Source organism: Gallinula chloropus (assembly GCF_964237585.1).
Source record: "Gallinula chloropus genome assembly, chromosome: Z".
Classification (NCBI taxonomy): Eukaryota; Metazoa; Chordata; class Aves; order Gruiformes; family Rallidae; genus Gallinula; species Gallinula chloropus.
Window position 1 is genome coordinate 13045423 of NC_140089.1, and position 15761 is coordinate 13061183.

Here is a 15761-nt window from a genome sequence, read left to right on the forward strand (position 1 = left end):
AGGCTTTCCTGTTTACTTAGCTGCAAACCAAAGACCGCAGAAGAAGATTGCAGGGGGTGCTGCCCACGGGGGTGACATGCTGAAACAAGCAGCAGACTGCTTTCTAGGCTGCACATGCAGCTCCAAAGCAGCCTCTGGATGAAGCTGCTGGGTGGTGGTTGGCTCCTGGTACCAAAGGTATGCAGCTGCCTCTGGGAAGAGGACCAAGACCCTGTCCCCTGCCTTCCCCAGGCAGGGACGGGTCAATGTCCATCTGGGCAGGTAAGGGACAGCTGGGCTTCCCCTGAAGGAAGCTGGATGCTACAACTCCTACCACTTCTGTCCTACCATGGTGTGGCTTTGCTCTTGTGTGCTGTCTCCCCACCTTCACATCAGCAAGTGCTTCATCGCATGAGTCCCTCCAGTTTGCACAAGGTGCAGCAATGGGAGCCCAGCAGGGAGGGATCGTCCCCGCCTGCCTGGCTGGTCCCTGACTGCCTGGGCACACAGTGTGGTTAACCCCAGCACAGGCACCACAGGCAGCTGAGTGATGTGCTGTGTTTTCCCTTTCTCTCCTGACCAGGTCCTCGAGGCGACCAGGGTGAACCGCAGGAAGAGTGCTCTGGCGCTGCGCTGGGAAGCCGGCATTTATGCCAACCGGGAGGAGGACGAATAACCACACTGCAGTGGGAAGACAATGACCAGGCATGCCGAAACCAAAAAGAAAGGAAGAAGAAACAAACACCAAGAACACCACAAAAGCAGCAGCATTTTAGTCCAATATTTATTAAATACACAACAAACTCAGTGATGCACATAGACACAGAAATGATCCAGCTCCTGGCAATCCTAAAACAGCAGGAAAAACCCACCTAGAAAATAACCCCCTCTCCTTCCCTCCATCCCCCCTCTGAAATGATGCAGTGGGGAGGGTGCAGAGGGTGGGAGCCCTCAGATGGGGGACAAGGGGGCAGTTGTCCCCACAGACCGGAGAAGCTGCAGGTGAATGGCAGGTCGGCATGGAGAGGCCTGCAGCCAGGCCTCACGCTCATCCTTTCCAAATTGACAACCCTGCCTTGCGCCCAGGATCACCGTCCCCGCCAGCAGCTGTCGTCGGATGCTCCTGCAGTTCCTTCGCCTCCCACAGCTGCTGCACTGAGACTGTCGGCGTTACTTTGGCATACTCTATCCAGCCACAAAATACAACTATATTGCCCTCTGTTGCTATTTCTTTAAGGGGACTGAAGGCTTGGGTTTGGGATCAGGATTGGGATTGGAACTGGGATTGGGATTGGGATGTTGAGGGGTTTTTTGGGGGTGTGGGTTGTGCTCCCCTTTCTAGTAATTTATCTCTTTAAAAGAAAAGGAAAAACCACCCAACAAACAGGGAGGCATTTTTGCAAACGTACAATCCATTAGACTCAGTAAAACAGTCCTTGTGTTGCAAACACAAGCCACCACAATTTAGGAGTGGAATAGATGGGGATGAGAGCTAAGCCAAATGGATTACCTTAGCTTTAGGATCCTTTATGCTTGCAATATCACCTGAGCTCCAGGTTCTCAGAGCATATTTACATAACAAAGTTTCTAAATAGAAAAAATCTGTATTTAGTGGATGACAACTATTTTTTGATGGTGGGGAGGGAAAAGAATGGCATGTGTGTAAAATCTATGAAGATGGGTAATTTGAAGTAGAAAGGTAGTGGGAGAGGAATACAAATAAAGGACATTTAATTTTTAAATGAGGCAATAATTGAACTAAGCCAGACTCTGGCCTAGGAAGAGGTATGAAATGAAGAAGAAAGATAGGTCTTCAAGTATATTTATACTACATAAAAAGGCTTTTGAAGTAGAGTGCTTTGTGGAAGTCTTCACGTTTCCAGGCAACAAAAAAGCTAAAGGGCATAACGAGTTGGAAGGAGTGAGCGAGGAAGAGCAGACAAGGGAAGAAAACATTATTTCTGCCATTCAGCCAGTGTTTTCAGTGCTACAAGCAAACCATAGAGCCTTTAGTTACTGCTTAGGCTTGGGATCAGCAGTGAAGGATTAGTGTGGCTCTGGGTGTGGGTGTGGGCGTGTGTGCGTGTGTGTGTGCGGACATGTGTGTGAGGCTGGCATACAGGGAAGTGTATGGCAGTGTGTGTATTGATTATTTTCTCCAAAGCTGTTTACCAGCTGTAGGGGTGAGTGCTATTTTTTTTTTTTTTCTGAAAGGGGATATAAAAACAAGGCACTGAGTTAATGCAGTATTTGTGATATTAAAATTTGACCCAACATGGTATTTGCATGAGTCACAATTGCAAAGTATTGACCAGTTTTGTAAGCTGACAATTAGGAAAAGAAATGTGGTATTTATTCTTGTGCTTTGTATTTGTATGTAGTATAGAGGCTGCAGGTTTAGTCTTTTCATGCAAGCAATACAATAGGAATATTATACAACTGGGAACCATAATTTCTGGACAAGAAACCAAGAAGTTTGGGAGGTGACAGGAAAAAAAAGACACCCAAGTTTTTTCTATATAAAATATTCTGTCTTTTTAATAACCAATTATTATTTTGACATCTTTTTTTAAGAAATCACTAACCAGGATACTGGTCCTCCAGACTTTCCTTGGTTTCATGACCTGCTGTGCTGTTTTATCCTGAAACTGAGTTCCAAGTACCGATACTGTGAACATACTCTGGTGCTTTTCTTAAACAAACACAGAGCTTGCAACCAAATGATTCCTCACCGTGCCCCCCGCCCCCAACCTCCCACCCCCCCAACATACACGCACCCCTTTCAGTTCCTTCCGCATGTGATTTCTATCCATGGACACTATCATTTTGAGACTTATTTTCAGGGAATTGTAGCAAATACAATTATATATACCCGCTAAGTCAGTTCTGTTAATTGCCTCCCTAAGTGCTATTGGACAGAAGAAAACCCTGCTGAACCGAGTGTTCACTGTGATAAGGGCAGCAAGCTTATCTCTAAGCCCGGGTGCATGGTGAGGCATCATGCCTGTGAAGGAATCACATAGCTAATGAAGCGAACCTGTTGCTCAGACATGGCAGTTGGCAGTGAACAGTGATTCATCCATAAGGCTGAATAGGAAAAGCCAGCAGTGCAGGGCTCTATAGAGTCCATACGTCAGGTAGCCGCATCTGTGAGCTCTGCAGATCTGCACCCAGAGGAATGCTGTCTCCCTCCACCCCTGGGGAGAGTGTGAGACCAGGAAAAAGACATTTCCTGAGCAGAGGAAATGGCCCTTGTACTAAGGATGAGGTGGTCTTGCACCAAATGATGCTCTTCAGAGTGTCTCCCAATGTTTGCTCTTGGGCTGTTTTCCCAGGAAACTGCATGTTTATTTTCTTTAATCTGGAGGCCTGGTTTTTCCTCCTGCTGTCTCACTGGAAACCAGTGATATTGATCACCCATCACAAGATATCTCTTTGTGCTTTGCTACATCCTCCCCTACTGCCCTATCAGCCCTGTCTTTTGAGGTGAAAATTAAACCGTTCCCCTAGAAAGGGGATGTGGTGGTGGAAAGAGGCCAGGCAGGAGTTCTCTGGGCTAGAAGCGTTTGTGTTAAGCCCCTGCAACAAAAGTATTTGCATGTATCAGTGCAGGACAGCCAAACTTTCCACCCAGCAGAGTTTTTCTCTTCCAGAAATTATGGATGCTCGTAGTCGGCAGCACACATCCAGTGCTGTGGTAACGCGAGTGCGATGCAGTTTGCCTCTGTTATTTCATTTGCATGCTACCAAGCTTAGGTGTTTATAAGTATATGGCAGTAACACATATCTATCTATATATAACTATATCAAATGCAACAAAAGAGCACTATTGCAGAGTTAACTTTGTCTCCACAAAAGAAACGCTCAGATCCTTTCCCGTGGCAAAGACTGGTTTTAATGAAACTATGTATTGAGAAATAGTTAAGCATTAGCATTTGTGATTATAATCAGTTTGGGGTTACAGTGCGGGTTTTCTGAAAAAAAAAAAAAAAAAAGTTTTAAAAGCTGCCAGTTTGGGCTTCGTCTTGCTCCATACTGACATAATCTGAAGGAAAATACAGTAGCATTGACGTGTTTGGCAATCAAAAGATGGCATCCTTGTCATGACTTATCAAGCAGTTTCAATGATACCTGGCTTTCTGTATGTTAACCACTTAAATGTTATCCTGCTTCTGTTTTATAGTGACTGTGAGGCCTACAATGCAAGTATATAATTATTTTCTCATTAAAACAGAAACCTGTGTTGTGTTTCTATAAAGCTGCCTGTTTCCTCATGTTCTTGTAGAAAGGGGTACCCTCGCAGGAGTGTCGTGTGTCCCACCTCCCCAGGCAGTCTGTTGGTCTGCTCCCCAGTTCTTGACTCTGCTGCTGTCTTTGTCTAAAGACAGGAGAGAACTCTTTTTCTCCAGCGTTTTCTGCAGTGGTGCCAGCTGCAGCTGCAAGACCATCCCTGAGCATTCTTTTCCCATTAACACGCTTCCGGAGGGTTGCAGAGGCCACATCTTTGTGATGAATTGCACAAGCTTTCTTACCTTGCTTCCTTCACACCCCCAGGGCCCCAGCCGTCCCGCACGGCAAAGCACATCATGTCAGCAAGTTGCCCATTTATCATATGCCCAGCTGCCACAGCAAGCTACCTGCCCCACTTTCATGGTCAGCCACACCAGGAGGGACACCATCCCTCAGCCCTGATAGGAAGCTACCATCAGGTTGGCCTGCAAAAACTGGAAGGTGACAGGAAGCTGGGTACATGGTGACTCCGGACTGGCTGCAGGGACTCACTGGGATCTGGGCAGGTTCACGCCAGCCTCTGCCTCTCCCTGTGCCAGGAATAGTCAGGGATTTAATGATAACCCTGCTCCACAGCCCACGGGAAGAGGTGGAGGATGCCGGTGGTTTCAGTCGGAGTTGGCTAGGATCAAACACAGCAATTCAGGCTGTCCTCTCCCTAACATGTGCCTTCCTCTCCGTTGTGCACACAAGATCAGAAATGCCAACAGAGGAAAGTCAGATGTGGATTTCTTTTCCAGTTAGTAAATACCACTGGAAGTCAGAAAATGGGTTAGAAAACAAGCCTGATAATTTATCCACCAATTCTGGTCTCTATGTCTGTGAAGAAAAAGAGGTTATTGTCTTTTCAACACAGAAGAGGCTTTATGTCTTCTTTTGCCTTTCCTTCCTCTGTGCTAAGAGGGATAGCATATTGGATTTACTGGCACTCAGTAGGAAAGGAAACTCCTTTTAAACCTCTTGTTTGGGTTTTATTAGAGTTTAAAGCAGAAACTGGACATTAGTGAGGGAGCTTTTAGACACTGCAAAGCTAACGTAGTGATGATAGTGGGCAGCAGCACCTCAGGAATTTTTGCAGTGTGTTCTGCTGTTACCAGAACTTGGTATTTGTTTAGTAACACACACTCGGGACCTCCAAAATCCCAGTCAACCTACGGCATGTACCATGCTTTGAATTATTTTTACAAAGTAGCTAAGGACTATGAAAGAGCCATTTTGTCCATAATTTCTGACGTAGTTCCATATAAGGTTAAGAACTGTGAAAGAGTCAGTTTATCCCATACACTTATCCCACTATTTATTCCATATAAGTAGTTAAAGACTATAATAGAGGCATTTTATCCATAGTTTCTGTTCTAGTCCCATATAAGGTAAGGATATTGAGTCTCTAATAGTTGTAGGTGGCTTTAAAAGGCCTCAGCACAATGGGAAAGCAAAAGGAGAAGCAAAGGATCTCCTGTGCAGAAGCTGATTTGATTAAACTGCTTGGAAAGGGAGAGCATTCACAGTGTCTTCAGTTGTGAGTGGGAACAGGAGGTGAAAACAAAAACCCACGGATGGGGTCTGTAGTGTAAGGAGGCTGAGCCAGAGCCCCTCAGACTGTAGCTGGGGTGGGACAGGGTTAGGCAGCACCAGGCCTACAAACATTAACATGTGCAGTCACACTAAGGATGAGTCTTGTTGACTTGCACTAAAGATGTTCTTGTTATTGAATTGACTATGACAGGCAGTCCAGGAAGCTATTAGCAGCATGTGGGTCCAGCCCAGCACTCCTCCTCAGGTTAAAGACTGAATGTCATCCCCTGTGGTGCAAGACCAAGGGGTGCAGGCTATCCTGTCACTTCAACACTAGCACAAGGCAAAAATAATAATAGTCATAAATAAATAAAAAAAAGACTTCTTCTTGTGAAAGAACTTTTTCACAGTGAGGATGACAGAGCCCTGGGACAGGCTCCCCAGGGGTGTCTGGAGTCTCCTTCTCTGGAGATACTCAAGAACTGTCTGGACACCTACCAGTACAACCTGTACTAGGGAACCTGCTTTGGCAGGGGGGTTGGACCCGATGAGGTCCTTTCCAACCCCTACAGTTCTGTGATTCTGTAACAAACAAACAAAAAAACCCAAACAGCCACAGGAAAAATCCCAAAATGCCATCCAGATCTCAGGGTCTGCTGCTTGCTCTGAGCCCTGATTAACCAGCAACCTAACCTATTGCTTTATAAGTGGGGTCTCCAGGAAGAAAGCTTTTACAGTAAGCACTAGATGTGTCAGAGTGAGAGCTCCTGCTCAGCCACAGGCACGTGTCATTTCTGCAGTGAACTCAGGGCACTGTGCCATCAGGAGCCGGAAATGTTTCTGGCCTTTTTCCAGCCTAGAGTGTGGCAGTAGCGGCAAGAAAAATTGATGAAGGAAGGAAAAAAGTGTGCAAAGCAACTTCCTCACGTTTTCTGTTGGTGCAAACGGCACAGGCAGGTTACATGACAGGGATGTGTGCAGCAGCAGTCACGTCTGCAGGGACAATTGCACTGACCATGGGAAGACCTTCATCTCCAAGCATGTCCACTGGAAGCCAATACCCAGGATGGACGTGCTGACAGATGCACCAGTCTCAAGGTCCTGTCAGCACTGAGCACACTGTGGTGGCACTCTTGTTACTAATCCAGCAAACCCTCTTGGGATTAGCAAAGGGTCAGGAAGAGCATCTTGGCACATGTCATAAGCTTCCGGGGAAAAGATGGTTGGGATGGGGACCCCAGAAAGCTCTGCTGTGCTCAGCATGGACACCCTGGGCATGCTTCCTACTGTATCAGCTTCTTGGTTGCACTGGATCTCCCAGTCAGCTCTTGTTGAAATCAACTGCAAACTCTGTATGGCAGACAGGCTGATGCAGGGCTGTGGCTGGGCATAAATTTCGCAGGGGGCCGTGCTGCATTTAGCTTTTGCTGAGAAGGCTTTTGATGGCTGGGAAGGTGTATGCAAGTCAGCAGGAAGGAGTAGGAGGCCAGAAACAGCTCTATGAGGACAGCAAGGTTTCATACTGAGCTGCAGCAGACAGACCAGTGATGCATTCTCCCTTGGGTGTCACTGATGTCAAGAGGCTGTGGCTCAGAGAAGGGCAGGATGCTTACATACAAATGGCCCCAACAAGCACTTCTTCCTCTTGTAGCACCTGGGAAATCTGAACTCTCTTGACCTGACCTTAAAAAAAAGCATCAACTTCTCAAGCTGCAACTGAAACACAAGAAGCTAGGAAAACACTAGCAAAAACACATGGAAAATGATACCATTCTGGTGAAGCAGCACTTAACAGCTCTCACTAAAGGCTTCGAAAGTGTTGCAAGCAAATAACTGGTCATTAGAAAGGAGGGAAGATCTCAGGTCTCTGCCAAGTGTCATCTGCATGGAGAAAGGTGGAGTTTCCTGACACAATGGGAATTGACTTGCTGGACAGCTTTGTCAACCCTACATTGTGTGGAGGAGGCAGAAAGTATTCAACCTACTTAATTGGAGTGAAAGAAGGAAGGTCCTAAAGTAGGGCACTTGCTCATTCCCTGGTAAGGCTTGTTTGCTTCCAGAGGCGTGACTTTCATAGAACCACAGAATCTCCTGAGTTGGAAGGGACCCATGAGGATCATCAAGTCCAACTCCTGGCCCCACACAGGACCAGACAAGTCAGAGCAAGGGACTGAGTGTATCATCCAGGCTCTTCTTGAACTCAGCCAAGCTGGGTGCTGTGTCCCCTTCCCTGGGGACCCTGTTCCACTACCCAACCACCCTCTCAGTACAGAACCTCTTCCTAACATCCAACCTAAACCTCCCCTGTCACAGCTTCATGCCATTCCCTTGGGTTCTGTCACTGGTCACCAAAGAGAGGAGATCAGTGCCTGGCCCTCTGCTCCCCCTCCTCAGGAAGCCACAGATCATGATGTGGTCTCCCCTCAGTCTCTTCTTCTTCAGGCTGAACAAACAAAGGGAGTTCAGCCTCTCCTCATAACACTTCCCCTCCAGAACCTTACCCATCCTCGTTGCCCTCCTCTGGACACTCTCCAATAGTTCTGTGTCCCTCTTGTACTGTGGTGCCCAAAATTGCACCCAGTACTCGAGGTGAGGCTGCTCCAGCGCAGTGCAGAGCGGGACAATCCCCTCCCTGGCCCAGCTGGCCATGCCATGCTTGATGCACCCCAGGGTAAGGTTGTTCTTCCTGGCTGCCTGGGCACACTGCTGGCTCATGTTTAACTTGCTGTCGACCAAGACCCCCAGATCCCTCTCAGCATGGCTGGCCTCCAGCATCTGATCCCCCAGTCTGGATGTGCAGCCAGGGTTGCCCCTTCCCAGGTGCAGAATCCGGCACTTGCCCTTGTTAAACTTCACACTGATGGTGACTGCCCAGCATTCTGATCTGTCCAGGTCTCTCTGTAAGGCTTCTCCACCCTCAACAGAGTCAACAGCTCCTCCCAGTTTGGTGTCATCTGCAAATTTACTTAAGACACCCTTTAGTCCTGTGTCCAGGTCATTTATGAAAACATTAAAAAGAACTGGGCCTAAAATGGGACCCTGAGGAACCCCACCAGTGACTGGCCGCCAGCCAGACGTAACACCATTCACTATCACTTTGGGGTACAACACCAGCCCAGGATGGACCCAGACTTTCACAGCATTACCTTTTCCAGTTCTGCCATCTCCTTGCCCTCTGCTGTTCCCTTCTGGGTCCCATATGATACTATCTGCACCCAAAACATATCTGTGTTCAGGCACAGATAGCTTCCATGAGCACGCTTCCATTAAGCCTTAAGGGATGGTAAAGACCCTTGATCAGACCAGTTTCCCAACCACAGGTCCCTGCCTGACCACCACTGCAAGGCTACATCAGCCTCCATTCAGGGTCTCTCCCAGGCTCGTTTCTCCTGCTCAGTTATTTAATTAGACTTACATTTCTTTGCCAAGCGTCCCTTCGGAGACGGATAAACTCAGACCCATGAGACATAAGTGGACCATATCCAAAGGATAGGTCCCAAAGGACTCAGATACCTCTAAGGATCTTGTCCTTTGAGGGCTACAGGGCACTGAATTCAGCTGGAAGCCCACGGATTTGGCTTGTGCCAGTTCACTATTAAATGATGTGGGTGTGTTAGTGGCATTGGTTTGAAAGGGTATTGGGGGAGAGCCAGGCAAAACAAAAACTGTCTCTTGGTTGCATTGTTCATGTGAAAAGGGGCATGATTGCAGCTTTTCTTTAATGTTGTGTTTGGGGAAAACAACAGAGCCAAGTTCCAGTCACAGAGTGCTGCAGACAAGGCAAACTGAGCTTGTATGAGGTGGAGATAGTCGTTTTTGAAGAAGTTAATTGCAAGTTGTGAGACTTTATGTATAAAGAAAGTGAAAATTTCTGGCAGGAATGGAGGCAGAGGGGGATAAGTAAAGCAGGTCAGAGGGGAGCAGTATAAACAGTGCAAACCAGAAATATAAGTAGGGGAAAATCTTGCTGATGGGAATTTTTCATGCAGAGAGCCATTTCTGAAGCTGCCTGAGAGCACACTTAGACAATGTTTGAGCAGGAACAGAAGCTATATGGCAAAATCCTTATTTACCCAAGCTCTCTGAAGAACAGACAAAAACTCTGTCAGTGACAGGATGGGTCTCACATGCTGCCAGGTCCAGACTATGGAAGTGCAGGACAAGATTCAGCTCAGATGTCCTTCTTGGCCACTGTTTGCGGAGTTGGTCTTCAACAGCAGTGACCCAGGAAATAGTTGAATGATATAATTGATCATGAGCCGCATAATTTGTTGACATTGACACTCCTTGAGTTTATAAATTAAATGATAAGTCAATGTAGTCTGACTACACTTTGCATGATGTTTCCATGGCAATTATTATCAAGATCTCCTAGCACTGATGGATCAAACCAGCATTTCATTTATTTTTCAAATCTTCCTTAATCTGCTGTTCTTTTCCTGTAGAGAAGGATTAAATCAGCATGGTTTTAAATGTAGAGGAGGTCACTCTCTTGGTTCGCTCTGTAAGCATCTGCCCCTTGTGCCCGTAACTACTACGTGTCTTTGCAGAGACGGTCTGAAATCTCATGGCCAGACATGACTTGTGAGCTGGTAACAGATGCCACTGGCATCTTGGAGGTGACATCTAACAGAAAATCACTGTAGGTATTCAACTGGCATAGCTACTGACCCTTGGAAAGTGGTGGTGTGGAAATGCATCATATATGGCAATGAGACACACAAGCTCACATCACCTGTGTGTGGTCCAAGCCCTGCAGCAATGAAACAGCCTCATCTACAGCATAGCAAGAAAAGCAAGGTCCTCTGGAGGGATGAATCACAGAATCACTAGGTTGGAAAAGACCTTTGAGATCAGAGAGTCCAACCACACCTGCCCTCTTACTAAACCATATCGCTAAGTACCTCATCTACCCGCCTTTTAAATACATCCAGGGTTGGTGGCTCAACCACCTCCCTGGGCAGCCTGTTCCAATGCCCAATAACCCTTTCAGTGAAGAATGTTTTCCTAATGTCTAATCTGAAGCTGCCCTTGCACTGCTTGACTCCATTCCCCCTCATCCTATCACCTGTCGCTTGGGTGAAGAAACCATCGCCCACCTCTCTACAACCTCCCTTCAGGTAGTTGTAGGTGGTGATAAGGTCTCCCCTCAGCCTCCTCTTCTCCAGGATAAACATCCCCAGCTCCCTCAGCTGTTCCTCATATAATTTGCCCTCCAGGCCCTTCACCAGCCTGGTTGCCCTTCTCTGAACACACTCCAGGACCTCAAATGTCCTTCATGTAGTGAGGAGCCCAGAACTGGACTCAGTACTCCAGGTGAGGCCTCATCAATGCCGAGTACAGGGCCACAATCACCTCCCTGGACTTGCTGGGCACACTTTTTCTGCTACAAGCCAAAGAACATGCCCTTGACATGGCCTTCAGCTGCACCTCTTGATTTTTAGAAAAAAAATTGCATCAAGTCCTGCAGCTCCTGGGAAGATCATCAGGTGTTAGCAGTCCTTCAGGAGGTGGCTGACGCTGACAGTACCCCTTTCAAGGGTACCACTGGCACAAGGCTGGTGACTGAGGTGCACCATGCAAAGCCATGCTGGAATGGGCAGCACAGCTGGGAGATGTGTCCCCACTTGCACATGTGCAGTTAGCAGGAGGTATCACACCACCTGGAGGAACTCAGCAGTTAAAGAGGAGGTTGTGCTGGGAGGAAGCAGTGCTGCTCTCAACAGGTGTGGGCAATTCAGCAGCTATGCAATGGGGAATGAAAGCAAAATCTTAGCTCAGCAACACTGAATACCCCAGAGTGCTGAAATAAGGGACAAGAAAGACCAAACACCAGTTACAGGAGCTTTCTTGCCACACAGCTTAGAATTTACAATTGTATGCATGCTTTGGTGGTCAATGTCTAGATGTCTAGATAGAAGATGGTGGCAAGCTGTGGTCCTCAAGTGTATGTACTGGGACCAGTGTTGTTTAATATCTTTATTAATGATATTGACAGTGGGATTGAGTGCACTCTCAGCAAGATTGCTGATGACTTCAAGCTTGGTGGTGAGGTTAACATGCCAGAGGGGCCTGGTGAGGTTAACGTGCCAGAGGGACATGCCAGAGGGACCTGGACAGGCTGGAGAAGTGAAGGGCCCAGGTGAACCTCCTGGGTTCTCTGTTACCCATACAAGTTAGGAGATGATGTGCTTTAAAGCAGCCCTGAGGAAAAGGACTTGGGGGATACTCATGGATGAGAAGCTGAACATGAGTCACCAATGTGCATCTGTGGCCCAGAAAGCCAATTGCATCCTGGGCTGCATCAAAAGAAGTGTGGCCAGCAGATCAAGAGAGGTGATTCTGCCCCTCTGCTCTGCTCTGCTCTGGTGAGACCTCACCTGGAATACTGTGTCCAGTTTTGGAGCCCTCAACACAAGAAGGACATGGACCTGGTGCACCATGTCCAGAGGAGGGACACAAAAATGATCAAAGGGCTGGAGCACCTCTCCTATGAAGACAGGCTGAGAGAGTTGGGCTTGTTCAGCTTGGAGAAGAGAAGACTCCGGGAGGACCTTGTAGTGGCCTTCCAGTACCTGAAAGGTGCCAATACGAAAGCTGGGGAAGAACTGTTCCCAAGGGCAGGGTGCAATAGGACAAGGGATGATGGTTTTAAACCAGGAAAGGGGAGATTTAGGTTGGGTATTAGGAAAATGTTCTTCACTCTGAGGGTGAGGGATCACTGACACAAGTTGCCCAGGCATTTATTCGAGGCCCCATCCCTGGAAATATTCAAGGTCAGGCTTGATGGGGCTTTGAGTGACCTGATCTAGTGAAGATGTTCCTGCTCACTGTAGGGGGGTTGGACTAGAGGACCTTTGAAGGTCTCTTCTAATCTAGCACATTCTATGATTCTAATTCATGCTTGTTAGACACTGAAGAACTGCAGCCTGGAAAAAGTTATAAGCAAAAATATTTCTGGAAAGCTGCTTAGACTTTCTTGTTTCCTTGGTACCTTTTACCCGATACCGCTCTTCAATTCCAAAATTTCCTGCAGATACAATGGACCTTTCAGAGAGAGAAGAGGAACACTATTTTAGTGCTGTTAATGTCCTTTTATGGACATATACTGGAGCCCTAAAGATATACAAAATCTGCCAAGGCTGTTCATTCACCAGCCACCTGTGAGAGTGCTAGCTAAAATTCTCCTGAGTAGCATGCAACCTGGAATGCCCTGTCTCCATGAGCTTTCTCCTGGAGCATGTTGCCCGATGCAGTGTTGAGGGCCTGGGCCCAGTCTTCCCAGTGTGTTGAGTGGAGGTGACACCGCTGTATGGGATTGCAGAGCTTCAGCAGCTCTTACTCCTTTCCAAGGCTGCAGCTTGCCCACCCAGGCACACCTCTACCCTCTCATCTGAAGATTACCCCCTTGGTGCCATTTTCCACTAGTGCCCTACAGCAAAGCAGATAAGGACATGGTCCCCATAGCCTCCCAGCCACCCTCAATGGAGGATGCTGGCACCTTTCCCTGCTGCCCCAGGGACCTCTCCACCCTGCCAGCTTCAAAAAGCTGCCCCCACCCTCAGGTTGCAAGCTGAATCGTTACCCAGGTGTGGCTGCAGCACACCTGTTAAAATACAGGGTTATCCCAGTTATCTTCTGTGCCTCATGATGCCAGGTTGCCTGGATATCCTCAGCCAGCCCTGAGGAGTGTTTGCAGTGAGACAGTGATAGGCACGGCCATTTCCCTGAGGGGCTTGAGCATGGTCCAATGAGAAGCCAGTTGGCCCAGAGCAGATGGTGCTCTGTCACCAAGGAAAGGGTTTGAGAACCTTGTTGTCAATTTCCTTGTGGTTTTTATTTCTGAACTGTACTGGTTCTGTAAACAACCCCCACTGAAAGAGCTGCGACATAGAAAAAGAGGGTGGTGATGCTCATAAACGCCACCAGAGTGTGCCACAGCATCTGCAGCTTTTGGGTTGTGTGCGCAGGTCCTTGGGGCTTTTAAAACAAAGGATGTGAATGTGTTGCTAGAATGTTGTGCATAAAGTGACCTGGAAAACTTAAACTCACAAGTGACTGAAATCACAGTTCTTCTTTCTTGCTTACTTCTGTGCTCAGGACGTAGCCCAGCAGAGTAAGCAGAGAGAGGCTGTGAGTAGTGAGTTACCCTCTGCCTGCTCTGAATGTCCCAGGTGGATATCACTGAGGGTTTACTGCCAGCGATGGCTTCAGCATCTGCTTTACCTGGCTTCAAACTGTAAATGTAGCCATGCAAAAGGCTGGCCTGACACCTGATGGGTGTAACCAGGTGGATTAACAGGCAAGAATGTCTCCACAAGAGCTAAGGTTTAAAGAAATACTTTACCTTCCCTTCTCTACTTTTGTGCCTCACACAAAGCACAAGGCAGAGCCCGTGTCTTCAAGTGTTTATGATGACTTTGATAGCTTCCTCCTCTCACCCTGGAAAATAGGGTGGATTCATCTCTTTTCTCTCCCTGTTTCACGTCCTCTGACAGCTACTGTTCTTACCTCCAAGGAGCCATAGGCTTATGGAGAGATACTCATTCAGTCTAACTGTGCCTGGCTAGGGCTGAGCCACCTAGCAAAGGCCCTACCCGGCCAGAAAAACAAGTGTTCATCATCTTCTTGCTCCTCTTTTCTTCTTTAACTGCCACTCTCCACAAGGATGGGTGGCTTACTTTTTCCTCTTTTTATTGTGTCACATTAACCTTTCCAACATGTGCCATGCATAGTCTTCCTCTAATTCATGTCCACACTTAACACACAGTTCCCCTCCAGTCTTATAAACCCCGAGTCAAACTTACACGCTCCTTCTACAGGGCTTTTATTCACCCTTAGTACACCTTTTCAAATTTATTATTCTTTTAAAGTGTCTACAGGTTTTCAGTACCCATCCACCACTGCCACAAAAGTATCTACAAGTATGTAAAAAATGAAAATGTGAAGCAGATAACCAAAATTATTTCTACACAGCTTTGGAATGTGGTTGGGAAGTGCAGGGCAGCTTTTGGTTTAGAATCAAGTTTTTACAGATTATTCACTGTAGTTGATTCAATACTGACATTTTTTAAGTCACGTTTTTGCTATGGTATTTTAATTTTTCCAGACTCTCCACTTCTTTTTTTATTCAACATAGGACTGCTTAAGGTGTAGTTCTGGGATAGATTGTTTCATCCCATTTCTCACATCCATTGCTGCCCACACACTCTTGAACTTTGCAGAGCTTCTGTGCTGAATCCATACATACCAACAATTTTTTTTAAAATCCATGAATATTAATGAAAAGGAGGATACACACAGACACACACCATGTGCACACAAATCATTTAGTACCAGGATTATCTGTGGCTTATCTAAAAACTACATCAGGATTTGTTCAGTCAGACAGCAGGCACTGCAAGAAGCGTTTTCTGCTTCCGTGGGGGGGATTAATGTTAAGGCATACAGTTAGCTGTCAGCACTATTAATCGCCCAAATTCCTCAAGCTATATAAAAAAGAAGCCAACTTGGCAAATGTGTGTGCAGAGGGTTCTGTGTGTCTTTCCCAGCAGAGGGAGAAGCCCACAGCAGACTCCAAGCACGTAAACGGGGAACTCCGAGAACAGGAAAACAGACACAAACACAACATCTGGGGCTGAAAGCAAGACAACACAGGTTACTGGTGCTGCTTGGTCAGCCAGCATCTGTCCCAAAGGAAACCAGACAGTTTTCTATTGTTGCTAGCTCCTTGTTTCTCTCACACATTGTTGTCAAAGTGGTGGGAAGCACCAGCTTCTTCAGGTGGACCTCCTTTACTCTGGCATGGGGTCACCCCTCCTCCCTGTGCTTCACATCAGTGCACCCCATGAGGCATCTTCATGGAGCAAATCTGTTCTTCAGCTTTTTTGCAGCCTGCACACTGTCCTGGGATTTATTCCATGTGAGGCAATGTGTGAGGCCTCAAGGCATGGTGAATAAGGTGATATTTTGTTGAG

At 47.1% G+C, this 15761-nt stretch overlaps 1 protein-coding gene across 2 annotated transcripts in view; it reads left to right on the forward strand.

Moving 5' to 3' along the window:
• LOC311203221 (PALM2-AKAP2 fusion protein-like) overlaps window positions 1–1189 on the forward strand; it is a gene marked incomplete at its 5' end in the record, with an annotated part of 50940 nt that extends 49751 nt beyond the window's left edge. For both annotated transcript variants that reach the window (XM_084277874.1, XM_084277875.1), the window contains one exon: window positions 563–1189. In XM_084277874.1, coding sequence (XP_084134000.1) covers window positions 563–655 — 93 coding nt within the window. In that variant the 3' untranslated portion in view covers window positions 656–1189. The remainder of the gene's footprint in view (window positions 1–562) is intronic.
• Window positions 1190–15761: the final 14572 nt, after the last annotated feature.